At 41.6% G+C, this 26,373-nt stretch overlaps 1 protein-coding gene across 4 annotated transcripts in view; it reads right to left on the reverse strand.

The window, feature by feature from the left end:
• Positions 1 to 26,373, reverse strand: part of LOC140133127 (dynein axonemal heavy chain 5-like) — a 244,846-nt gene that overhangs the window by 212,831 nt on the left and 5,642 nt on the right. For all 4 annotated transcript variants that reach the window (XM_072152821.1, XM_072152823.1, XM_072152822.1 and 1 more), the window contains 8 exons: positions 16,614 to 16,714; positions 16,318 to 16,506; positions 9,045 to 9,119; positions 8,839 to 8,940; positions 7,262 to 7,333; positions 6,578 to 6,679; positions 3,631 to 3,817; positions 833 to 998 (listed from right to left, as the gene is read on the reverse strand). In XM_072152821.1, coding sequence (XP_072008922.1) covers positions 833 to 998; positions 3,631 to 3,817; positions 6,578 to 6,679; positions 7,262 to 7,333; positions 8,839 to 8,940; positions 9,045 to 9,119; positions 16,318 to 16,506; positions 16,614 to 16,714 — 994 coding nt within the window. The remainder of the gene's footprint in view (positions 1 to 832; positions 999 to 3,630; positions 3,818 to 6,577; positions 6,680 to 7,261; positions 7,334 to 8,838; positions 8,941 to 9,044; positions 9,120 to 16,317; positions 16,507 to 16,613; positions 16,715 to 26,373) is intronic.

Here is a 26,373-nt window from a genome sequence, read left to right on the forward strand (position 1 = left end):
AACCAGTGAACACAGTGAAAACAGTGACCACAGGATCATTTAAGAGAAAAACACAGTGCAGAACACAGTGCAGAATAGATTACAGATGTTCGGCACATCTGCTTACTTGTCGGGAGATACGCGCGGAACGTTGCGGCCAAAATAGCATGTGAAGAACAATATACATGTGTGTGAAGAACAAATTGCAGATGTTTAAATACATCTGCAATGTGTTCTTCACACATATATATTGTTCTTCACATGCTATTTTGGCCGCAACGCTCCGCGCGTATCTCCCGACAAGTAAGCAGATGTGCCGAACATCTGTAATCTATTCTGCACTGTGTTCTGCACTGTGTTTTTCTCTTAAATGATCCTGTGGTCACTGTTTTCACTGTGTTCACTGGTTTTATTCTATTCTTCACTGTTCTTCACTGTGTTTTTTTAATTAAATGATCGTTCGCGAGCAGGGGAAATACTGTTATTCTGGTCACCTAGCAACCCTTACGTTAAAAACGCATTGCACTCGCATTGCACTTGCAATGATTGCGAGTGCAATGCGTTCTTGATGCATCTCCATAGACTTGAATGGGGCGTGAAAATTGCGCGTGACTCGCAAAAATAGAGCATGCTGCGATTTTGACGCGCGTGCAAACGAACGCAAGCACGCGCGTCAAAAACAACGCTAATGGAGAAAGAGCCATTGAATACAATGGGACAGAGTGCAATGCAAGTTCTGCGCGTCAAATGCACGCGCAGAACTCGCGCGTGAAAAACGCCAGTGTAGAAGGGGCTTTACACTTTACATAACTTAAGGCTCACTATTCCTAAAGATAGAAAACATTTTTTAAACCTGTTGAAGGATGACATTCGTGACTTCCAATGTTCAAGCTCAGCAGAAGGTCCGATGTCATCAGCTTCTTTCCTCATCTGCTCACTTTCTGCAAGAACTTGCTCAATCTGCTTAATCCAGATAGAGAGCATTCTTTCCAGCTTCTCAATCACTTCACTGTTACCTCCTGCAAAACATTACAAGTACCTCAAAGACAATGCAATGCAACCACAATATTATAAATTCAAGCATCGCAATGAACACACAGTTGTATCCAGGTGAAGCATACTGTTATGGCAGACATGTGCTTTGGATACTTGCTATGTATTGAATTTATGTAATCAAACTGAGCAAGAAATCAAGTGCACATGACCTTTACCATTTTTATTAACTGCTTTAGACACTTTTTTTAGCTTCTCAATTAACAGGGTGAAGCAAAGGGCCAGATCATGTCTCATGTCAATTCATCAGATAACGTGAGATGATGGGGCACATTTACTTACCCGTCCCATTGACGCCGCCGATCCGGAATGTCCGCCGTGGATTGGGAGCTGCCGCGATTAACTTACAGAGTGCGCCCGATTTCTTGAATGTGTCGCTTCCCTGCTGAGGTCCGCCGGAGTTCACCGTCTGCTTCCAGGTGCATTTGAGTGCTGCTCTTGCGACACAATTTGAATTGTAAATTCCATAGTTTCTCCGAATCAGTCGGGTTGTCCGACAGCCACGCCCCCCGATTTGTGTGGCATGCAAGCCGGCGAAGATGCGCTAAAACCCGATCGTGTGCACCAAAAACCCCTGTGCAATTCAGGGGAAATATTCGGGAAACCCGACAGAAATGCATCCGACAGACCCTTAATAAATTTGCATCAATGTGGTGTCATACACTGCATGGTATTGCTGCAACTGAATCCTGAACCTGGCCAATGGGATAAACAATTATCATTCACACACATACACTCACCGGCCACTTTATTAGGTACACCATGCTAGTAACGGGTTGGACCCCCTTTTGCCTTCAGAACTGCCTCAATTCTTCGTGGCATAGATTCAACAAGGTGCTGGAAGCATTCCTCAGAGATTTTGGTCCATATTGACATGATGGCATCACACAGTTGCCGCAGATTTGTCGGCTGCACATCCATGATGCGAATCTCCCGTTCCACCACATCCCAAAGATGCTCTATTGGATTGAGATCTGGTGACTGTGGAGGCCATTTGAGTACAGTGAACTCATTGTCATGTTCAAGAAACCAGTCTGAGATGATCCCAGCTTTATGACATGGCACATTATCCTGCTGAAAGTAGCCATCAGATGTTGGGTACATTGTTGTCATAAACGGATGGACATGGTCAGCAACAATACTCAGGTAGGCTGTGACGTTGCAACGATGCTCAATAGGTACCAAGGGGCCCAAAGAGTACCAAGAAAATATTCCCCACACCATGACACCACCACCACCAGCCTGAACCGTTGATACAAGGCAGGATGGATCCATGCTTTCATGTTGTTGACGCCAAATTCTGACCCTACCATCCAAATGTTGCAGCAGAAATCGAGACTCATCAGACCAGGCAATGTTTTTCCAATCTTCTACTGTCCAATTTCGATGAGCTTGTGCAAATTGTAGCCTCAGTTTCCTGTTCTTAGCTGAAAGGAGTGGCACCCGGTGTGGTCTTCTGCTACTGTAGCCCATCTGCCTCAAAGTTCGACGTACTGTGCGTTCAGAGATGCTCTTCTGCCTACCTTGGTTGTAACGGGTGGCGATTTGAGTCACTGTTGCCTTTCTATCAGCTCGAACCAGTCTGCCCATTCTCTTCTGACCTCTGGCATTAACAAGGCATTTCCGCCCACAGAACTGCCGCTCACTGGATGTTTTTTCTTTTCGGACCATTCTCTGTAAAACCTAGAGATGGTTGTGCGTGAAAATCCCAGTAGATCAGCAGTTTCTGAAATACTCAGACCAGCCCTTCTGGCACCAACAATCATGCCACGTTCAAAGGCACTCAAATCACCTTTCTTCCCCATACTGATGCTCGGTTTGAACTGCAGGAGATTGTCTTGCCCATGTCTACATGCCTTAATGCACTGAGTTGCCGCCATGTGATTGGCTGATTAGAAATTAAGTGTTAACGAGCAGTTGGACAGGTGTACCTAATAAAGTGGCCGGTGAGTGTATATTTGACAAACAACTTTTGTTCCTAAATTCACTTAACCCCTTCACAACGAGTGGCCAACTTAAACCTAGCATATCTCCTGAACCTTGAATCGCAATCTAGGTGTCATATTAAACAGGAAAATCTCTCCTTTAATACGTTATAAGAATTGCAAATAGATGATTCACAGAACCAGAGTTATCCACCCTTAAAGTTGCAGTAAAACATTTTGATTTTTAAATACAGCTTTCTATTTACGCGATTTCCAACTTTATATTTAACAGTGGATATCTTCATTTTTGTGAAACATCCAAATGCTCCTGTTTAACACCAGATTTGTGTTTCAGGAGATAAAGGCATTTGAAGTGTGCCTAAGGAGCTGGAGGAAAGACTTGGCTTACAGTTTGCAGAAGTATATGCACCCTCTGCATTTGTATCTAAAACTAGGAAAAAGGGGATGGGATGATGCTGTACATATTTAAAAAAAATTTGGTAAAATACTTATTAAACTACTTATTTAAGACTCATGACTCATGTCTATAGCCATATAAAGTAAAATAACAAATTTTGCTCTTTAGTCAGAGCTGAAGGAAAGGATGTAATTTTATCATAGTAAGTTCAACGGATCAGATCTGTAGCCATACAAAATAAAATATTAAACATACCTGCAGCTATAAAGTCTGACGGATTTTGCAGATTATCAAGGAAATTACCACTGTCCACTTTTTTAAGTTCAATTTTTCCATCCAGATTGTTTTTTGCTGAAGATAATGTAGCAACAAACTTATCCAAAGAGTCTAAAAACTCTTGAATTTGGGGATTTTGGAGACCATCCTTCACAGCCCCCCAGTTCTAAACAAATATAGAATGAGATATGTTTGATTTGATCATAATAGATACATGGACACTTTTAGTCAACATTTTTGGTTTCCCCTGAATATATACAAACCCAAGTAAAATATTTCCTGTAATAAAGTATAACAATGAAATCAGGTTCAGCTCCAGTTTGCAGTAGGCAATTGGGCGACAGAGCCTCAGTAGGCCCCTTTGCAGTGAACTCCCATGGCGGCATTAAAAATTCCAAAACTAAGACAGTCCCCGGTTCCCTAAATTATTTCCTAGTTTATGGTTATTTATAGAAGCCCCCCCCCGACACCTTATGAATTCATTAGATACATCCCCGTCAACCCCTATGGATTCCTTATGTACAACCTTATGCTGGCCCTAGCCCTGAATGAAATAAAAGCAGGGCAGGAAAACAGTGCAGTGCCATGACATGATTTATACTAGTGTTAAATCATTGAGAGAATTTTAGATGTGGGCTTGCAATCCCAAATAATAAAATAAAATGCTACAATGCAGAGAAGTTGGATTATAGATGCAAGAATGTGATAAAGTTTTGTGGGAATTAGATATGCAAAGCAAGTATTGCGGTGATCTCACACTGGTGTCAAAACCAGGAAAAAGAGTTTGGAGGAGAAAATACAGCCCCCAAATGTTAAACTAATGTAACAAAGTTTGTAAAACATCTAGAAGAATGAGAAGCTAAAAAAAATGGATGATGAGGTTTTATTTAAAAAAAAAATTGAAAAAATATAAACATAGAAAAGGTATAAACATGGAATTGTTCTCCTCTGCGAGGAAGTTAATTCTATACAAATAAATGCCTAAAACCCACAATATTGCAATTAATGGGAAATATGGAATCAATAGTAATAATCTTTATGCCATCAAATTCCATCAATGGCACTTTTATTTGATGGATTTTTGATGAATTTATGACTTGTAAACTACATAGCCTGTCAGAAGAGGGAGATTAATGGAGTGTGAGAAGATAGAAGTATGATGGGTAGCTGATAGGAATTTAAAGAGAAGTTAGACTGGGAGATGCAAAATTTCACACAAAAAAAATCCCTTAAAGAATATCTACCATTAGCTTTTAGGTATTGTGAACCAAACATACCTTGAGAATGCTGTAGCTACACAGGCACAGGAGCGACAGAGCCTCATTATCATAATTTATACCGTACATTCCGGCGTATAAGACGACTTTTGAAGACAGAAAAATCTTCTGTCTTCTCTGGGGTCGTCTTATACGCCGGTAATCCCGCCTGCCCGCCGTGCATTCACGGCGGCGGTCGGGTCCCGGTGCATGAAGAGGGCTCACGGGCTGAGCCCTCTCCACAGCCGGTAAGTCTTTGCTGCGTGGGCTGCCGGCAAAGCTGCCGGCAGCATCAAAAAGATAGCGGCGCATGGGCGCCGCCATCTTACCTGGGATTGCCGCTCCCCGTGACGTCATCGGGGGCGGCGATCCGTCTCCATGGTAGCCTCGGGTCTTCCGAAGACCCGAGGCTATTTCGTTTTAACCCCTTCATTACAATGTGCTGATAGCACATTGTAATGAATGAGGAAAATCCCCATATACTGCCATACAGTAGTATGGCAGTATATGATAGGATCGATCAGACAACCTAGGGTTAAAGTACCCTAGGGAGTCTGAAAAATAGTATAAATAAAAATTTAAAAAACCTAAAATTTCAAATCACCCCCCTTTCCCTAGAACTGACATAAATATAAATAAACAGTAAAAATCATAAACACATCAGGTATCGACGCGTCCGAAAATGCCCGATCTATCAAAATATGATAACGGTTTTTCAATGCGTTTAACCCCGTAACAGAAAATAGTGCCCAAAGTCGAAAATGGTACTTTTTTGCCATTTTGAAAAATATTTAAAAATCTATAAAAAGTGATGAAAAGGTCGTATAGTCCTAAAAATGATATAATTGAAAATATTATCAAATTTCGCAAAAAATTACACCACCCACAGCTCCGAACACCAAAGTATAAAAAAGTTATTAGCGCCAGAAGTTGGCAAAATCAAAAAAATTTTTTTACAGGAGGTTTTCATTTTTGTAAATGTATGAAAACATTATAAAACCTATGCAAATTTGGTATCCACATAATCGTACCAACCCAAAGAATAAAGTAGACATGTTATTTGGGGCGCTCAGTGAAAGACGTAATATCCAAGCCCACAAGAAAATGGCGCAAATGCGTTTTTTCACCATTTTCATTGCATTTGGAATTTTTTTCCCGCTTCTGAGTACATGGCATGGAATATTTAATAAAATAAAAATTTAAGGTACAGTATGGTAACATTTACAGTAAAATGGACGATGGTAATGTTGTTGTTGTATGCCTTATGTTTATGAGCGACAGTTTTCCTGCTATATATCTGCATGTCATAAGAATTTAAATTAAAAAAAGGACCATGTTAAATTCAAATCTGTTTTTTTTTTAATTTTTACCGGTGTTTTGTATGCGTTGGAAAAGGGGTAGTCTTATACGGCGAATATATCTTAAACTCTATATTTTAAACAGGAAAGTAGGGGGGTCGTCTTATACACCAGGTCGTCTTATACGCCGGAATATACGGTAATTGTTTTTCAGCAAAACCACTCGGTTTAGGGATTAAACAAGATATGTTTCTACATCAGTGTAGCTACAGTATTCTCAAGGTATGTTTGCTTCATAGCGCATCAAATCAAATGGTAGATTTCCTTTAAAAAGAACAAGATATGGTTCCAAAGATCAGTGCATGAACTTACCTCTTGACACTTAAGTGCTGGCACCAGAACCTGAGCAAGTAAGATTTCCAGTCCTTGAAGTATGTTCCCATTTGTACATTCAAACATACTAAAGTTTACCTCCTATAAGAAAAGTATTGAGTCACTTTCTGCCATAAATTATCTCACTTTAATTTAGTGTTTGCCTCGGAGGGAGTCATCAGCAAGTGGCCTAGTATATTGTCAAGCGGCATAACACCTTCTAGTTTTTGTTTCTTTCATGGTCAAATGTGGTGGCATCGTCCAGAAAATCAACTTTGATTTTATAAAACCAATCTGCAGCTCACTTCAAAGAGGTGGAGAGTTTAACACTGAAGTCAAGAACGCCTCCTCCTCTGTGATTGACATCATGCATCAGACATCAGGAGATCTGGTTAGTGATGTCTCTGGATGCAGAACCATCAATTACAGTGAATGGGGCTTTCTGAGAAAGAGAGAGCTTGACTTCAGTGTTTACATTTCTGCATCCTTGACTTTATACAACCAAGTTAAATTTTACTTCAAAGTTCATGTTTCTTTCATGACCCAGTATGGTGGCATCATATAGAAAATCATCTGGAATGTGTTCAGCTGCTTGGCAACATACTGGTAGTGGTTTGTTAGATCAGTTTCTGATGACAGGTTCCCTTTAATAATTAGAATTGGTATATAATATAAAATCCTCACCTGAATAATGTTTGCTGTAGTAATTGCTTTATCGGTTGTTCGCAAAAAGAACAGACATGTACCTGTTAACCCCTTTGTAGAAGACAAAAACAAACTGTTAGCAACGACTCTCAAATCAATAATATAGGATGTCTTTAACCCTCTCTGCGTATGTTTCTATCAAATATAAGATAGTACAACTAATAAGCCGATTTTGGCAGTGGACTGACATTGTTAAATCTGATAGTGGGAGGACTTACTTCTTACTGTACTTTCTACACCAGCCCCCCCCCCCCTACTAGAGTGATGCTGTGACATCTTTTTCAACAATTTTAACCCCTTCCTATCGCAGCCCTTTTTCATTTTTGCATTTTCATTTTTACGCCCCACCTTCAAAAATCTATAACTTTTTTATTTTTCCATGTAAAGAGCTCTGTGATGGCTTGTTTTCTGCGTAACAAATTGCACTTAATAGTGACAGTATTTAATATTCCATGCCATGTAATGCAGTGAAATTGGTGAAAAAAACGCATTTGCGCCGTTTTCTTGTGGACTTGGATTTTACGGATTTCCCTGTACGCCTCAAATGACATGTCTACTTTATTCTTTGGGTCGGTACGATTACGGGTATTCCAAAATTTGTATAGGTTTTATAATGCTTACATACATTTACAAAAATTAAACCCTCCTATACAAAAAAAATAATTTTATTTTGCCATCTTCTGGCACTAATAACTTTTTCAATCGGTGTAGGGAGCTGTGGTTGGTGTCATTTATTTGCGACTTAGAAAGTAGTATCAGAAGAAACTGAAGCATGCAGACAAAAGGTCAAGTAAATCAAGAATGTTTTATTGGAAAAAATAACATCACAACACGAGGACGATAAAAACATTTAAAAATGTGACCATGTCACCACTACCCTACTCCTTTTTTTTCCGCCTTTTGATTATGTTTTCAATGCTACCAATTTTAGGACTGTACGACCCTTTGATCACTTTTTATAGAATTTTTTAATATTTTTTAAAATGGCAAAAAACTGCCATTTGCGAATTTGGGAGCTATTTTCCGTTACGGGCTTAAGAGCAGTGAAAAACCATTATTATATTTTGATAGAAAGGGCATTTTCAGACGTGGTGATACCTAATGTGTTTATGATTTTTACTGTTTATTTATATTTATATCAGTTCTAGGGAAAGGGGGGTGATTTGAATTTTTAGGTTTTTTTATGATTTTTTTTTTAAACTTTTTTTATTTTTATATTTACTATTTTTCAGACTCCCTATGGTACTTTAACATAAGGTTGTCTGATCGATCCTACCATATACTGCCATACTACAGTATGGGGATTTTCTTCCTCATTCATTACAATGTGCTTATTTCACATTGTAATGAAAGGGTTAAAATGAGACAGCCAAAGACCCAAGGCTGTCATAGCAACCGATCGAGGCCCCCAGATTACGTCACGTCACAGCAAAGACTAACCGGCTATGGAAAAATTGTGAAACCAGATTGTTTTTAGGTCTGCATTCTTAAGATTCAGGCTTACTGTATTAGCCATCTTAATATTAACAATGTATTTATGGACAAAAGACGCATACCTCATTAGAGCCCATGGTAATAAAAAGTTTCTTCTGTACGTGTGGATAAGAGGCGTTTAGATTTGCTCCTTCTGCCCACATTGGGATACTTGCCTTACTTGGCTGTAAAACAAAATTTAGGTAAATTTTGGCTTATGAGGATGACGTTCAGGGAAAAATGGAGGTGTCACAGCATAAAAAAATAGACAAGACATTAGTACACATACCTGAGGAACTTCTTGGTAAAAAAAGATAAGTTTCTTAGATCCATTAGTAGCAAAGAAATCAGCTATCAAGCTGAACTGTAAAGAGGACACATGAACACATTAATACAGATTTAGTATTTTTCTTAATATTACCTAAACATTATTAAATTAGTTGAAAGGGGTAGGTGGGCTTCAGGGGATCAATTCAACTGGTCCAGCAGTCCAGACATTGCTGTAAAGCTGAAGAACCATAACAAGCAATTCAGTGTAGAAAATTAATAACATGAAACAATTCTCCATGCAAGCATTCCAACATAGTATTACTAACTATGACGACTAACTATACGACGATGGGTTTCAATAGCCTATGCTATGCTGATTGTAAAAATGCCTTTGTCTGCATTCTGAATAGTTTCTGTACTTTATATAAGCTTAATTCACATTACCTGGCTCCCTGCCAGCAGAGTATGTCCTCTTCTGTCTCCGATGCCTCCTCGGGTCCTTCGGCTCCTCTTCAGGCCCCCTCGCGATGCCATGGGCTCACAAACAATGACGTCATCAAGCAGCTGACGTCATTCTGTGTGCCGGCCGAGCACGGAGACCCGAAGAGGAGCCGAAGATAAGCGGAAGAATCCGAAGAGGACCGAAGAACCCGAGGCGGCACCGGAGCATCGGAGACAGAAGAGGACCTGCGGGGAACATCGGAAAGGTGAATACAGTGTTATTTTTTTCCCTACTACAGGGGCTGGTCAGGCTGTATACTACAGGGGCTGGGCAGGCTGTATACTACAGGGGCTAGGCAGGCTGTATACTACAGGGGCTGGGCAGGCTGTATACTACAGGGGCTGGGCAGGCTGTATACTACAGGGGCTGGGCAGGATATATGCTACAGGGGCTAGCAGACTATATAGTACAGGGGGCTGGCAAACTATATACTGGGAGCCTGTGACCAATGCATTTCCCACCCTCGGCTTATACTCGAGTCAATAGGTTTTCCCAGTTTTTTGTGTTGAAATTAGGGGTCTCGGCTTATACTCGGGTTGGCTTATACTCGAGTATATACGGTATATTGTCACAGAAATAAATTATATTTATTATCGTTTAGGTGTTCACAATATTTCACTAAGAAAACGGATCTTTAGATAAAACTTAACTTTTAATAGACGTCTCGAATAAAATACATTTGGGAGGGACAATTCACTAAAAGTCTGTCAATACTGTCTACAATGGCTCCTTAACATTGGGGTTAGTGGATTACATTAAACACATCCCAGTTCCTACTCCTGCCACTAGGTGTCATGAGGACTCTTCAATAACACCAATCATAATGAAGCATTAGTGGCTAGGAGAAAAATTAGAGACAAAAACTAATGAATATGATATTGTATATTCACCAGCCTCTCTGTAAACTTTTTTTGGTACAGAGAAGGTACGATCTCCTATTCCACCAACGGCCCGCAATGTATACTCTATCACATGCAGGGGTGCTCATTGTATATACACTCTTTATCCCCTATAGATAGATATATAGTGTTGTTAGATGTACATTATATCTTTGTACGCACATCATTTCAATGTACATCATTATTGTTAGATGCACACTAAAAATATACTCTATCAATCACGTTAGCGGGTGCTCAATTAGTATAGCCTTCCACCCTAGATAGAGGTATAATGTAATTAGATGCACATAACCTCTGTTATATGCACCTCATCATCATGCACATAATAAATATCAGATGCACACTTTCCCTCATGTATGCATTTTGTTGTTATGTACCCTATATTGTATCACTGTTATATGCACACTGTCTCAATGCGTTTCCCCCACTGATTCATTGGGTTCATCAGAAGAATATAGATTGTGCTGTCATAAGACATATGGTAGAACAGACTAACAAAATAAAAAAACAGCACCGGCGTCCTGCTGGTGGGCACCAGCGGTAACATAGTCAGCCGCGAGCGGCGACAAGACCCTATGTAAAAGAGACGAGGCCCCGCCCACCCAGAGACGTCACTCCATTGGCCTCTTGGTTCAGGCTGAGTGGCCAATCACTGGACAAGGTGGGAGGGGCTTAAATCGGAGGTACCGTCATGACGAGTCTCGGGGTGATGTCACACATTAGTTTTTTGTCCGTTTTTAATTGCGCTAATTTGGAAAACCGCACAAAAACAGATGCATTTTAACGCATGGGTTTTTTACAATCTAAAAACTAAACTAAAACTAAAAACGGCCCAAAAACGGCCTAAAAACGCCATGTGTAACATCACCCTCACACTGGAAATTGCTGTAAACTCAAAGGGTGAGTATATTCTTCTATCAAGCTTAAACCTCAATACTGATTCCTACAGCATAGATCAGTGGTGGCAAACCTATGGCACTGGTGCCAGAGGTGGCACTCAGAGCCCTTTCTGTGGGCACCCAGGCCTTCATGCCAACAGATAGTTTGCCAGACTGGGACTCAAAGCTTCCTCCTGTGGTCCAAGACAGCCCAGGACGTGCCAAGCTCAGCGCCATTTTAAAGCAATATCCTTGGCTGCCAGGACTACAGGAGGAGTGAGAAGATGTGGATAGATTTGAGTTATCGTTGGAGCTCCTGTTCTGGGTCTCCTGATTCTTTCTCTTCAGGGGACCCTGGAGGGAGGCTACAATCCAAATGTCCAATACGATTGAAACCTGTGATACAGCAGGGATCAATAAGTTACTGCTTAAACTGTCATGTTGGCACATTGTGACATGTAAATGGGTATTGGTTGTAGTTTGGGCATCTCCAAAAGGTTCGCCATCACTGGCATAGATCAACACTGTATGGATTCCTGCAGCATGAATCAACACAGCATGGATCCCTGTTGCATGGATCAAGCCAGCATGGATACTGCAGCATGGATTAAATATAAAGCACATACTTCGTGTCAGCCAGGTCATTGTGGTCTGATACACCAGCCACCATACTGATTCATGCAGCATGAATTAACATAATGTGCATACTTCAATTCAACCCGATCAAAATAGTCTGATCCATATGGTCTGCTCAATATAGTCTAAACACAGTGCCATCACCCTGATTATGTGTGACATACACGGAAGTGTCAAGTAGATGGTAATCCTCTATCATAACCGTATATACAGTATGCACATACTAATGTAAAATGACAGGACAAATTTGCATCTGGGTACATAAAGTGATTTGATTATGATTATGAGTCAAGTTGATTCCAATGCCCTATTTCATCTCAACCTATTAATTATTATGTACCCCATCCATGAACCAGAAACACTATTATGGCCACAGTGTTAATAAAGGCCATATAAAGAATTGTATATGACTGGCAATATATGCGAAATCTGAATGAGTAGATTGATCACCATCCTCATATTGAAAGTGGTTTTAGTTATGCCACCGTAGGAGGTAGATGACAAAGGCTGCATGCAATAACAGGTATGCATACTGAAACTATCTGTTTTAGTATGTGGACTCATACAAAGTATCCTGTCAGTTTGCTCATGATAGTCTGATGTCACTGAAATTTAGAGAAAGCGACACAGATACAATTGTCCCTTTATCACCAAGAACTCTACATAAACAGACAGAAACTAATCCAGTACAGCCTAGTACTCCTCTATCACCGGGGTAACGTACAATGATTTAGTCAATAAAAGCAGAGAACGAAATTCCATCGTTCAAACCGGCTGGTTGGACACTATTCATACGAAAATTCTATTGTGCCTACTTTTAAATTTTTGCTTTAGCAGATGTATTTGCAAGCCTTGCATCTTCCACACCTAAAAGTCTCTTAAATCTGACATTTATCTAGCCAAGTCATTTCCGAGACAGAGGGGTTACGAAACTATAGACTAAGCGTTTTTTTAGGTTCCGTCCTCTTCTGTAAGTGATAGATGGATGACTCTCCAGCTTGTCTTTAATGTCTCCATCTTTTTTGAGGACATACCAGAACTTGTATAGGAAGGGTGAACCAAAGCTTATTAAAACATACTTTTAATATATTCAATAAAAGGTCATAGAGTACTTCAGACCAGAGCCACACTCCATCTCATAACACCAGAAGAAAGGGAGAGCAGTAATAAAACAGACAATTTTACATCAATATACAATGGGGCTCATTAACTTACCCGGTCCTGTAGCCCAGGGGCCCCCACCACTTTCACTTTTTGAGGGGCCCCCACCAGTTTCCGTCAGTCCGCTCAGCTGAGTCGCTGACTGTCTCCGTGTGCGATGTGCAGTGGCCCGTTGTCGGCCGCATCACACATAGGGGTCTAGGATGTCAGTGAGACACAGCTGCCATCGCTGGGGGAGATCGCTGATGCACTGTTTTGGCGGCAGCAGGTTGTGATGGGATCACTACATGCTGCTGCCAAAACGCAATCTCCCCCAGCGATGGCATCTGTGTCTTCAGTGGCTGGCAGCTGCCTGAAGAGCGAGGAAGAGCCTGCAGCATTGTGGGATCACTGGAAGGGAAGGTGAGGTAAGTATGAAGTTTATTATTTTGAGGCCGTTTTCTACAGGGGACTAGCAGCTAAATTCTACAGGGTACTGGTGGCTGTATACTAAAAGGTGCTGGTGGCTGCATTCTACTGGGGGCTGGCAGGCTACATACTACAGGGGGCTGGCAGGCTATATACTTCCAAAAACATTGTTGGAAGCCCCCCACCAGTTTGTGCCCAGGGGCCCCCATGACTCTTAATCTAGCCCTGGCGGTATAAGGCGGGGTCTGTATCTATGACGTAGTGACTAGTTACAAATCACACTTCATCCCAGCAGCGTTCCACCTACCTGTTATCGGACTGTCTGTTGTAAAAAATATATGTGCACGCTCAATGCTGCTTATGTGTTGGCACAAAAAAAAAAGGAAAAATGAAAAGAAAATCGCCATACATCTGGTAAATAGGTCACATGACCGATCGTCACCTGACCAGCCCACCGCGATGCGCGAGGGAGTCCGAACTCTCTGACGCAGCAAGGGGGCATGGCCTATGAGAACAGTGACGGTGCCATAGGTTGCTAAATGACCCATCAGTCCCAGCCAATAGAAATCACACAAGACATATATGTGTCAATGTGTAAACACACAATGTTCAAAAAAATACTCAGATAAAGAAGAGGTAAATTATATAATTCCTATATGTTGTCACAAATTAAAGTCAATAACATACCAGAACTTCTTCAGTATGTCCATCACCAATGGAGCCCGATTGTCAAAAGTACCTATAAGATGGATCACCCCCTCACCCTCTTCCCTTTTTTCTCGGAACTAGCAGGTCGGACCTATTGGTGGTACTTTCGGCCCTTCTGGCTGACTCGACTGTTTTAGGGTACCCTCTTTCGAGAAATCTTCTTGTGAGGTCACCGGATTTCCTTTCAAAGTCCATATCAGATGAACAATTTCTCTGAACCCTGAGAAATTGTCCTTTAGGTATACCTCGCTTAAGTGTTAGGGCAATGGTGGCAAACCCATTTCTGTGGGCACTCAGACCATCAGGTGGCAATCCACCAAAACTTCCTGCAGTCCCAGGAAACTTAAGAGATTCTGTTCTCAGCACTATTTTAAAGTGACACTTCATTGGCTCTTTGGAATTGCAGGAATAGTGAGAAGGTGCTGACAGAATTGCATTATCATTGGAGGTCCTACTGCTGCACCTAACATTCTTCCTCTACAGAGAGACCCTGCAGAGAAGCTACAATGATGCCTTAATTTTCCCTTCTTCTTAACTGTATTGGTTGCCTCAGGGGGCCAATACGATTGAAAGATGTGGAAGAACAGTTATCAATAAGTTACTGCTTCAAATGCCATGTTGGCGCTTCACGATAAATAAGTGGATTTTGGTTGTAGTTTGGGCACTCTGTCTCCAAAAGGTTCGCCATCACTGTGTTAGGGGATTGTGGCTCTGCCAGGATGAGACTATTTGATGCCGTAGGCTTACGGAACACCGTCGTCTCTAGCTTGCCCCCTTAATTTTTCAAGATTTCCAACTCAAGGAAGGCGATTTTGTCTTGGTGGATCTCCGACGTGAAGTTTAAGCCTATACGTTAAGTACATCTACAAACTCGTTAAAGGCTCCCATCGGGTCTGTCCACAAGATCAGTACATCGTTGATGTACCCAAGCCAGATTAGCATCTTCGATGTCGATCTTTCCATCACCTCACCTATGAATATACTTACCCTTTGTGTTTACAGCAATTTCCAGTGTGAGATTCATCATGACGTTACCTCCGATATAAGCCCCTTCCACCTTGTCCAGTGATTAGTCATTCAGCCTGAACCAAGAGGCCAATAGGGTGACGTCTCTGGGTGGGCGGGGCCTCGTCTCCTTTATATATCGGTAACTTGTCACAGCTCGCGGCGGACTATGTTACCGCCGGCGCCCACCATCTGGACGCCGGTGCTCTGTTTTTTATTTTGTTAGTCTGTTCTACCATATGTCGAATGACAGCACAATCTATATTCTCCAGTGAATCAGTGGGGGAAACACATTGAGACAGAGACAGTGTGCACATAACAGTGATACAATATAGGGTGCATAACAACAAAATGCATACATGAGGGAAAGTGTGCATCTGATATTTATTATGTGCATGATAATGAGGTGCATATAACAGAGGTTATGTGCATCTAATTACATTATACCTCTATCTAGGGTGGAAGGCTATACTAATTGAGCACCCGCTAACGTGATTGATAGAGTATATTTTTAGTGTGCATCTAACAATAATGATGTACATTGAAATGATGTGCGTACAAAGATATAATGTACATCTAACAACACTATATATCTATCTATAGGGGATAAAGAGTGTATATACAATGAGCACCCCTGCATGTGATAGAGTATACATTGCGGGCCGTTGGTGGAATAGGAGATCGTACCTTCTCTGTACCAAAAAAAGTTTACAGAGAGGCTGGTGAATATACAATATCATATTCATTAGTTTTTGTCTCTAATTTTTCTCCTAGCCACTAATGCTTCATTATGATTGGTGTTATTGAAGAGTCCTCATGACACCTAGTGGCAGGAGTAGGAACTGGGATGTGTTTAATGTAATCCACTAACCCCAATGTTAAGGAGCCATTGTAGACAGTATTGACAGACTTTTAGTGAATTGTCCCTCCCAAATGTATTTTATTCGAGACGTCTATTAAAAGTTAAGTTTTATCTAAAGATCCGTTTTCTCAATACTAATAAAGATTTATATAAGTTAGAAGTGGAGGAAAATGTTGCAACTGTAAGACTGCATAAAGCCATTAGATATCAGTGTTGATCAAGATTTAATTTACCTTGTCATCAGAAATAATAAAATCTTCTACTTCATTTTCGCCAATCGATAACCCATCAGCTAGTTTAGAGACCAGGTATTTATGCCTTGCATCCAATTGAGCTCTTCTTTCATCCTTTGTAACCTTAGCTAATTTTGCCATTTCCTTCCTGGCTTCATTAGAAAGTACATTGTTCTTTTTTCCTGTTGGCTGTTACATTACAAAATAAATAAAAATTAGGGATTGTTCTTTATTGTGCTCGTTTTATTAGTATATTTACTCATTTATTGTAGGTCTTAATGTAAGCTGCTACTTACTGGAATCGGTGCAGTGGGGGAAGACACAGTATTTGCTGATCCTGGTACTAAGCTTGGTCTCTTTGCTGCCCCTCGACGTCTCTGACCCTTGGATTCTGAATCTGTCAAACATGTATCAAATAGATATACATTTGTATGGTGCAGTGGTTGCTTGAAGTGGTACTTTTGGTCTTCATTCATACCTTATCAATGCATTTTACATTACAATTGTTATTAAAATAAAAATACATAGTGGAGGTTGAAACAAAAGGCTTTAAATGCTTTATAATAAAAAATTACTAATACTGGTCATAGATACATATGGTGCTCGTGCGGCGGTGTATGATAAAGGCCTCGGCCAGGTCCCCTTGTCTCCCTGGGCAAAACTATGCTTTTGTGTATAAACCTGCAGGGATTTAGAAAGTGCGCAGGCATGGAGCAATAACTCCCCATGCCCACTTACTTCAACAGCAACCGCACCCCCTTCAGGCCTCCTCCGCGACCCACATGGCTTAGAAGTGGCCTAGTTATAAATATTCCAGTGCTTCTATGTGAGAAACTGATAACTCTCACCCACAGTACTCTGATAACTATAATTAGAGATCCGTATCTTTTTATAAAACAATTCTTCTATGTAAAGTTCTTAAAAGAGTTAGTTCTGGTACATGGTCTAACTGAGCACAGAGACAAATATGAGTTTCTGACCTCTCAAGCGATTAATATTACCCACCTCTTGTACAAGCAGCAATATAACTAAATCACAGAACTTAACTTTTACTATTAAACATTTAAATTAAAGCCAAACATATATATATATATATATATATATATATATATATATATATATATATATTGCTTATGCCATTACCCAGAGTGCAGAGAAGATTGGTCAGCTTTCTTGGTTCTTGCAGCAATCAAGAAGGCTGAAAGCTTGAAAATGTTTTATCATTTGTCAGTAACATATGCACAGTCATTCAATATGTGCAAAATCCACCAGAGGCTTGGTAAATGGCACCTTTAAAGACCTTTGGCATCAACAATGAAACAGCAGTGGGATTTCCCCTCAACCCATTTATTTTTACCCCAGTCATGGAGCCCATATAGAGGCAGTCATAAGCTAAATCATTACATTCCACATAGCCCAAATTCCAGGGCATCTTGATTTTTACTATGACAGCTATCCTCATATCCATTAAGACAATATACGAGGGTAGTGAACAATTCAGTAAGGTGCCTAACTACATACTAACTACTACTAAATAAAGCCCAAAATGCTGGTAATCAATAACCCCCCACTCCACACAATTCAAGATCTCACGACCAAGTGGCTAAAGCAAACCCATCTTGCACAAAATAAGAGATTCCTGTCAACACTGATTCTGGAATATCTTATTCTCAATTTAAAAACTGTTACATGGAAGAATAATATGATTAACTCAAGAATATATATTCAGCATATTACTTAAACTCTGAAATTCATCACAAATTTACCATTATATACAAATATACTATAATATACAGTAATTTATGCTAATACACCCGGTGAAGCCATCCCATATATTTCAGAGTATCTAGCGCTATCCATTGGATTCTATCCATTGGATACAGATTGGATCCTAACCTCTGAAGGACCTGTGATGATGTCATGGATGGTCACATGACCTGCAGGGAAACACACAGTGAACACATAGACCTGTATCTTTGAGGTAAGTGGGGCTGTGTGGGGGACATTACCTACAGGGGGGGCTGTGTGGGGGACATTACCTACAGGGGGGCCTTTGTGGGGGACATTACCTACAGGGGGGGCTGTGTGGGGGACATTACCTACAGGGGGGGCTGTCTGGGGGCACATTAGCTACTGTGGGAGACATTACTTACTGGGGGGGGGCTGTGTGTGGGCACATTACTTACTGTGGGGGCTGTGTGGGGGACATTACCTACAGGGGGGGCTGTATGAGAGACATTACCTACAGGGGGGGCTGTGTGGGGGACATTACCTACAGGGGGGGGCTGTGTGAGAGACATTACCTACAGGGGGGGCTGTGTGGGCGACATTTCCTACAGGGGGGGCTGTGTGGGAGACATTACTTACTGGGGGGGGGGGGCTGTGTGGGGAACATTACCTACAGGGGGGGCTGTGTGGGGGCACATTACCTACTGGGAGTAGCTGTGTGGGGGCACATTACCTACTGAGGGTAGCTGTGTGGGGGCACATTACCTACTGGGAGTAGCTGTGTGGGGAACATTACCTACTGAGGGTAGCTGTGTGGGGAGGATAACACTGTCCAAGATGTAGGGACAATGAGGAACATAAGATGTGGTGATGTCTAATGGAGAAGATGGAGGAGACGTCACCTGCAGTCACTGGAGGGGAAAAGTAGGGATTTCTCCTGTGGTTTCTGTAGCTGTATACACTGTCAGGTTGTTATTGGCACAAGCACATGTGAGGGGGTTATTTACAGGGGGTCATTACTAAAAGTCTGATACACATGCATTGGGGCCCGTGCCCCGGATCTTTTTCCACCCTAGCAACGCCCCTGGTTTCATTACAATGAGCCACTGGCTCATTGTAACGAATCTTTAGATATCATGCAGCATCATGCCCCCCGATGATGTTCGGGGAAGCAATAATCTCAAGAAAAATGACAGCACCCGTGTTTTAAGTGCTGCCGGCGTCTTTGCTGGCGGCATACAAGAGGTTAACACCTGCAAACGGTGCAAGCACCGACCACAGGTGTTAGCGATGGGTCTTACAAACCCATACACCCTTCATAGCTCTGAGGAGTATATATCTGTCGCAGACCATGAAGGGGTTAAAATATTGCCAAAGGATGCATTCCTTATCCTACGCTACCACCTAGTGACTCTCTGTGGTACAGCTGATGTGTGGTTATGCTTGTGTTAGAAGGGTTGCTATTATTACAATTCATTTTGCATTAGGTTATTTTTTTTCTGCAGCCTAAGGCACCCATTGGTTGGTACACCCAGACTATCTTTGTTAAAGTTTATAAAAGGAATCTTCTTATTTCCTTGCAAGGCTCTGGGTCTGTTGAGTTTTTTTCTGAGATCCTGTCTGGAGAAAGGAGTCAATGGAGCACATATTGCGGACTTTGCGGCAGTTTTCCGTTGAACTCTGCCACTCAACTCTTCCGCATTGAATTAAAAATACACATACAAAAAGCCCCCCTGACATGTTTCAACCACCTCGTGGCGTCCTCAGGGGGTATAAAGGCTGTACTGAAGTCTAACAGGGACGGCACCAACTCATATAGATTTCTCCAGTGATGTCATCTCTAATGGACATGTTGGTCAGATAAACTGTATCCGGTAAAGTTGAATGGTTGTTACCTGATAATCAGATGTGCAAAGTATGTCAGTAGAGCACAAATTTCTGCATATAAAGGGGCGTTCTGGTGCACAGTCGGAGCGTGCACCTTATTTATCATGCATGTGTCGCACTCCCCATGTTAAAGTGGGACCAAAAAAATTAGTGCACTCTGTCAAAGCATTGCAGGGGGTCCCAGATTAATGCTGAATGTGCACCACAATTCATGAAGATGGCTCACTCAGCACACTTCACAGGCAACTCCAAATAATGCAATTTGCACTGTTTTAGTAAATGTGACCCAGTGTCTTTTTACTTCAATTTTCTTAGGGAGTCTGCTGAGACAATCATCCTGTAGCTGCCGTCTCCCTTCAAAGAGATACCCCTCTACCATACCAGCAGCTCTGTGTGCCTACTCTCCAAAGAGCCTGCACTAGATTGCAGCGCAAGCTAGCATCCAGCCACAAGCTACAGGACCAGGGCTGAGCTGTTCTCTCTTAGACTACAGATCCAACCATTGCCTCATGGAACCAAAAAAATGCCCCGGTATCAAATACACTAACACAGCTCTCAACAGTTCAAATAGTAAATATCAGCAGAAAAACGAGCTAGGCAAATCATTACTTGAAAAAACACATATCATTTTATTCATAATATTCCAAGTCAAACATATAAATATACACATAGGTCGTATTAAAAATATACCAAGGGAACCAGGTGTCCCGGATTACAATTGGGACCACACAGAGTACCAAAACGGACCCCCTCCGTCTAAAGCCCCATAGGTAAAAGTATGTCAATAAATATGGTGGTTATGCCCAATAATAGGGCCAGCAAAGTAAAAAAGGGGGGGTAAGTGACAGTGCAACCCTAGCCTGTTTAGTACCCCGGAGGTACCTTCCGGTGTATGTAATTAATGGCTTAGCATATTGCACTTACCCGCAGGCATGGTGACAGAGGGCAGACAGGAGGAAGACCGAGCAGGCACACCCTGAGCATTTACCTATGGGGTAACCCTGAACTTTTACCTATGGGGCTTTAGATGGAGGGGGTCCGTTTTGGTACTCTGTGTGGTCCCAATTGTAATCCGGTACACCTGGTTCCCTTGGTATATTTTTAATACGACCTGTGTGTATATTTATATGCATTGCCTCATGGAAGCCTGCAGGAAGGAACCTCTACCTCAGCCTGTTATCCACTGCTGCTCTGGATTGTCTGTTGAATAAAGAGACTGTAAAGGTCATTTACCATTTTTGGCGCATTCTAGATTTTCTGTGCGCCTAGATTTTGTCACAAGGAAGAAAGTAATACTGAACTATGCAGAACTGCACTAAAGCAGGTGTGTGTCAAAAATAAAACAAGTATGATAAAGGAGAGGGCCAGGACGGCAGAAGCAGCATGGAGAGGAAGGCAGAGAAAATTCCAAGCACCACCCAATATTAGTTGAGTGGAGGAACACATTGGATTGCTTTTGCAGTCACATACTTCAAACCTTCGCACTACAAATGTTCCTTTCTTACCTGCTCTTCCTCCACCTGATCCACCAGCCTCCCCCACTGACTGCCCCAGTGTTTTAATTCCTCCTGTGTCCCATTGTCTTCCTGCACCCAATCCTCCTTCTGTAATTAACCCTTTTTCTGCTGACCCTGAAATTTATTCCACATCTGATGATTCTTGTGATTTGGATTATATTAAGAAGAAAAGTGAAAAAATATAGTGAAAGCAGTAAGTTGTTTTTTTTTTTTTTGATTTTGGTGTATTTGGAGTCTTTTTCTCCTTTTCTTCTACACCAATTATATGCTGTTCCATTTTTGCACCAGAAAAAAACATACCGTATATACTCGAGTATAAGCCGACCCGAGTATAAGCCGAGGCCCCTAATTTTACCACAAAATACTGGGAAAACCTATTGACTCAAGTATAAGCCGAGGGTGGGAAATGCATTGGTCACAGCCTTCCCAGTATATAGCCAGCCAGCCCCTGTCCCAGTGTATATAGCCTGCCAGCCCCTGCCCCAGTGTATATAGCCTGCCAGCCCCTGCCCCAGTGTATATAGCCAGCCAGCCCCTGCCCCAGTGTATATAGCCTGCCAGCCCCTGCCCCAGTGTATATAGCCTGCCAGCCCCTGCCCCAGTGTATATAGCCTGCCAGCCCCTGCCCCAGTGTATATAGCCTGCCAGACCATGCCCCAGTGTGTATAGCCTGCCAGACCCTGCCCCAGTGTATATAGCCTGCCAGACCCTGCTCCAGTGTATATAGCCTGCCGCTGCTGCCGGACAGATCGCACAGAAGATATACAGGGGTTGCCGGAAAGGTGAGTTTAGATATATTTATTTTTTTGACTCCAGTATAAGCCGAGTTTGGGTTTTTCAGCACATTTTTTGTGCTGAAAAACTAGGCTTATACTTGAATATATAAGGTAATTCAAACATAAATAAGGTGCTTCAGAAATTAAGGCAAATGAGAATATAAGTGCGGATGATTAGAGATTAAGGAGCATAAGGAGTTCTAGGTGTGACAAAGCAACAAAATAGAATTTCTGGAGCAAGGGCCATCATAAATGCCCCTCTGTAAGTTTATGTCTATCATCCCTGTCTCCACGTGTGAACCCTGATTGCTGCCACTGTCACTGTCCAGGGACCCTACACCACATATACACAGGGATTGCCCTAGGGGTAACCCTCCACTAGATTGCGGCCTTCTGCTCTTCTTACATCTCCTTGCTGGCCCCTAACAGGTGTGGATGGAGCTTGTTCATTTGGCCAAGGCTCCTGTCACACATACCTCACAACATTTTCGGAAGAGAAAGGGACAAAATAGAGGCACGCGTAGCAATTCCCCCCAAGCCAATACTTGCTCCCTGCTCTGCCGCTCACCCTACTCATCTCTCAAAAGTATTTCCAGCCAGATGTCTGCTCTGGGGAAGTTCAAGGAGATGTAGACACCATATATGGACAGATGATTATATTTTCCTGTAGATTTCTGTAGAAGCCATTCAGTAACGCAAGTTCTGTCTTATATATAGTATATATGTCTTATATAGTATATACTAGGCAGGACACAGAGCCGGGACAACCCCAGCCAGTGCGGGACCTGGAGGGAATATCCGGGACAATCTCCCAGCTGCCCGTGATGGCGGGGCAGAGGTTAGAAACCGAAACTGTCCCGCCAAATCCGGGATGGTTGGGAGATATGGTCACATGACTCTAGCACTAGGCCATACTACAAGCCAGCCACTCAGGTACCAGGGAATCCAACTGTCCCTACAACTGCCCCAGTGGATGCACATTGCACTCCCAGCCACTTTTTTATCCAGAAAATACCTTTTCTTCTAATATATATTTATATTTCAATAGCCATGATTGTACTTTGTGATCAGTGCACAAATCTGCTCTGAAATAAAAAAGCATGGATTGCCTTCCTTCATACGCCTACTTCAGTCATAAAAAAAAATGTAATTATAAAACAAATTTTTCCTCTCCCACATTTCTTTATCACCTAAGCTGTAAAATATATTACAATATGTGATGAAAAGCGTAGGCATACTACATTGTGTAGATAAAAGTAAACATGTATTGTAATTACAATATGCCTTTAATAAAGCGTAATTAAAAGGATTTGACTAAATCTCTTACATAGTCAGGAAGTGTAACAAAAGGAGAAGTACAGGTTCATAGTTGTTATGCAAAGAGGGTAATGTCTATCCACACTGCTTTATAAAATATACAAATAGAGCAGGAGAAACTCCCAAAGACTCGATGGTATAAACTGTAGGCTACAAGCTACCTCTAGTCGCGGAATTTGGTGGGAACCCATCAAAAGGAGAATTCCGTGTAATCTGTAGGCAGCAGTCTATAGAGCCCTGCTATGGCATGCTAAAAGGGATGATGGTGTCTAACCCACAGTGATTTATATGAATCCCTTCCACATGTTGCAAATAACGAGAGAGAAAAAAATCGAGAAAAACACAAATGAATTTTTCACACCCTAATGTCCCAAAGGTGGTGTAGGTTTGTTCACATGGAGTGCACACCTGCAGCTGGCTTTATTTCATAAAAGATCCAAAAATATCAGAAAGACGTAGAACATCCAATAAAACTCTGTAGACTTTATTCTTCATTCTTTAAAAATGTACAATGGTGTACAAGTAGGTATAGCACACCTACGCGTTTCAGCTTCTCCAGCCTTATTCATGGCATAATAACAAAAAATGGCACACATTAAATTACCTACACACACCTGAATGATTCAGTACGTAGTATCCGGTTTGGGCAGAGACAAGACATACATGAATTGCAGTATGAAAAAAAACAGAAGAAAACACATAGCGATGGCAAAAGGAAAATTTTCAAAACATACTCCATATAAAGGAAGGAGTTGTAAGGTATATATGAAATGTCATCGATGTTATTATAAAAAAGGAGGGGAAAATTAATTAGCTGCAATCCACGGACATAAGAAGAATGTCCTGGGAAACCATATAACTACCTCAGTAGTTAGTAGAATCATTCAGGTTTGGGGAGGTAATTTAATGTGTGTCATTTTTTGTTTTTATTATACCATGAGTAAGGCTGAGAGAAGCTGAAACGTGTAGGTTTGCTATACCTACTTGTACACTATTGTACATTTTTAAAGAATGAAGAATAAAGTCTACTGAATTATATTGGATGTGCTACGTCTTTCAGATTTTTTGGATCAAAACCAAAAACAATTGTATATAGCAATCTAGGTTACGCTCAAACTCCTTACAGAACCAATTGTGCCTAAAATTCACTGCAGGAACCGGCTGTTTTATGAATTTTCAGAACTGCTGCATACATTCTGTAGCAATAACGCCACCTAACCAAAATAATAGTTGTTATATTATAGCTGAACCAATAAAGAGAATATAGGACTTGTAATTGTGATTTTATTTTTTGCATACGTAAACAAAAAAAAATGGAATCGAATGTTGTGAGCTACAGGGACAGAGCTCACCCAGGATTAGAAAACTTGGAGTAGTAATTTCCAATAACTTCACATCCATGATGTGTTCTGAAGTCAATTGGTCTCCCTATAATGGGAATAAAATGGGAACAAACGCCCCCTGAACTGAATAGCCCCATATGGATACATATTCTCAACTCACACTGCTTTCAATTCTATGAACTCCATTCTGCTTAGGGCACTTCATTCATCATTCTTTGATCATTCATTGTCAAGCAGCCATACCCCTAGCGATAGTAAATAGGGAACAGTATACACTCACCGGCCACTTTATTAGGTACACCTGTCCAACTGCTCGTTAACATTTAATTTCTAATCAGCCAATCACATGGCGGCAACTCAGTGCATTTAGGCATGTAGACATGGTCAAGACAATGGTCAAGCTGTATTTAAAAATCAAAATGTTTTACTGCAACTTTAAGGGTGGATAACTCTGGTTCTGTGAATCATCTATTTGCAATTCTTATAACGTATTAAAGGAGAGATTTTCCTGTTTAATATGACACCTAGATTGCGATTCAAGGTTCAGGAGATATGCTAGGTTTAAGTTGGCCACTCGTTGTGAAGGGGTTAAGTGAATTTAGGAACAAAAGTTGTTTGTCAAATATACACTCACCGGCCACTTTATTAGGTACACCTGTCCAACTGCTCGTTAACACTTAATTTCTAATCAGCCAATCACATGGCGGCAACTCAGTGCATTTAGGCATGTAGACATGGTCAAGACAATCTCCTGCAGTTCAAACCGAGCATCAGTATGGGGAAGAAAGGTGATTTGAGTGCCTTTGAACGTGGCATGGTTGTTGGTGCCAGAAGAGCTGGTCTTAGTATTTCAGAAACTGCTGATCTACTGGGATTTTCACGCACAACCATCTCTAGGGTTTACAGAGAATGGTCCGAAAAAGAAAAAACATCTAGTGAGCAGCAGTTCTGTGGACGGAAATGCCTTGTTGATGCCAGAGGTCAGAGGAAAATGGGCAGACTGGTTCGAGCTGATAGAAAGGCAACAGTGACTCAAATCGCCACCCGTTACAACCAAGGTAGGCAGAAGAGCATCTCTGAACGCACAGTACGTCGAACTTTGAGGCAGATGGGCTACAGCAGCAGAAGACCACACCGGTTGCCACTACATTCAGCTAAGAAGAGGAAACTGAGGCTACAATTTGCACAAGCTCATCGAAATTGGACAGTAGAAGATTGGAAAAACGTTGCCTGGTCTGATGAGTTTCGATTTCTGTTGCGACATTCGGATGGTAAGGTCAGAATTTGGCGTCAACAACATGAAAGCATGGATCCATCCTGCCTTGTATCAACGGTTCAGGCTGGTGGTGGTGGTGTCATGGTGTGGGGAATATTTTCTTGCCATTCTTTGGGCCCCTTGGTACCAATTGAGCATTGTTGCAATGCCACAGCCTACCTGAGTATTGTTGCTGACCATGTCCATCCCTTTATGACCACAATGTACCCAAC

This window comes from Engystomops pustulosus, chromosome 5 (assembly GCF_040894005.1).
Source record: "Engystomops pustulosus chromosome 5, aEngPut4.maternal, whole genome shotgun sequence".
Lineage (NCBI taxonomy): Eukaryota > Metazoa > Chordata > Amphibia > Anura > Leptodactylidae > Engystomops > Engystomops pustulosus.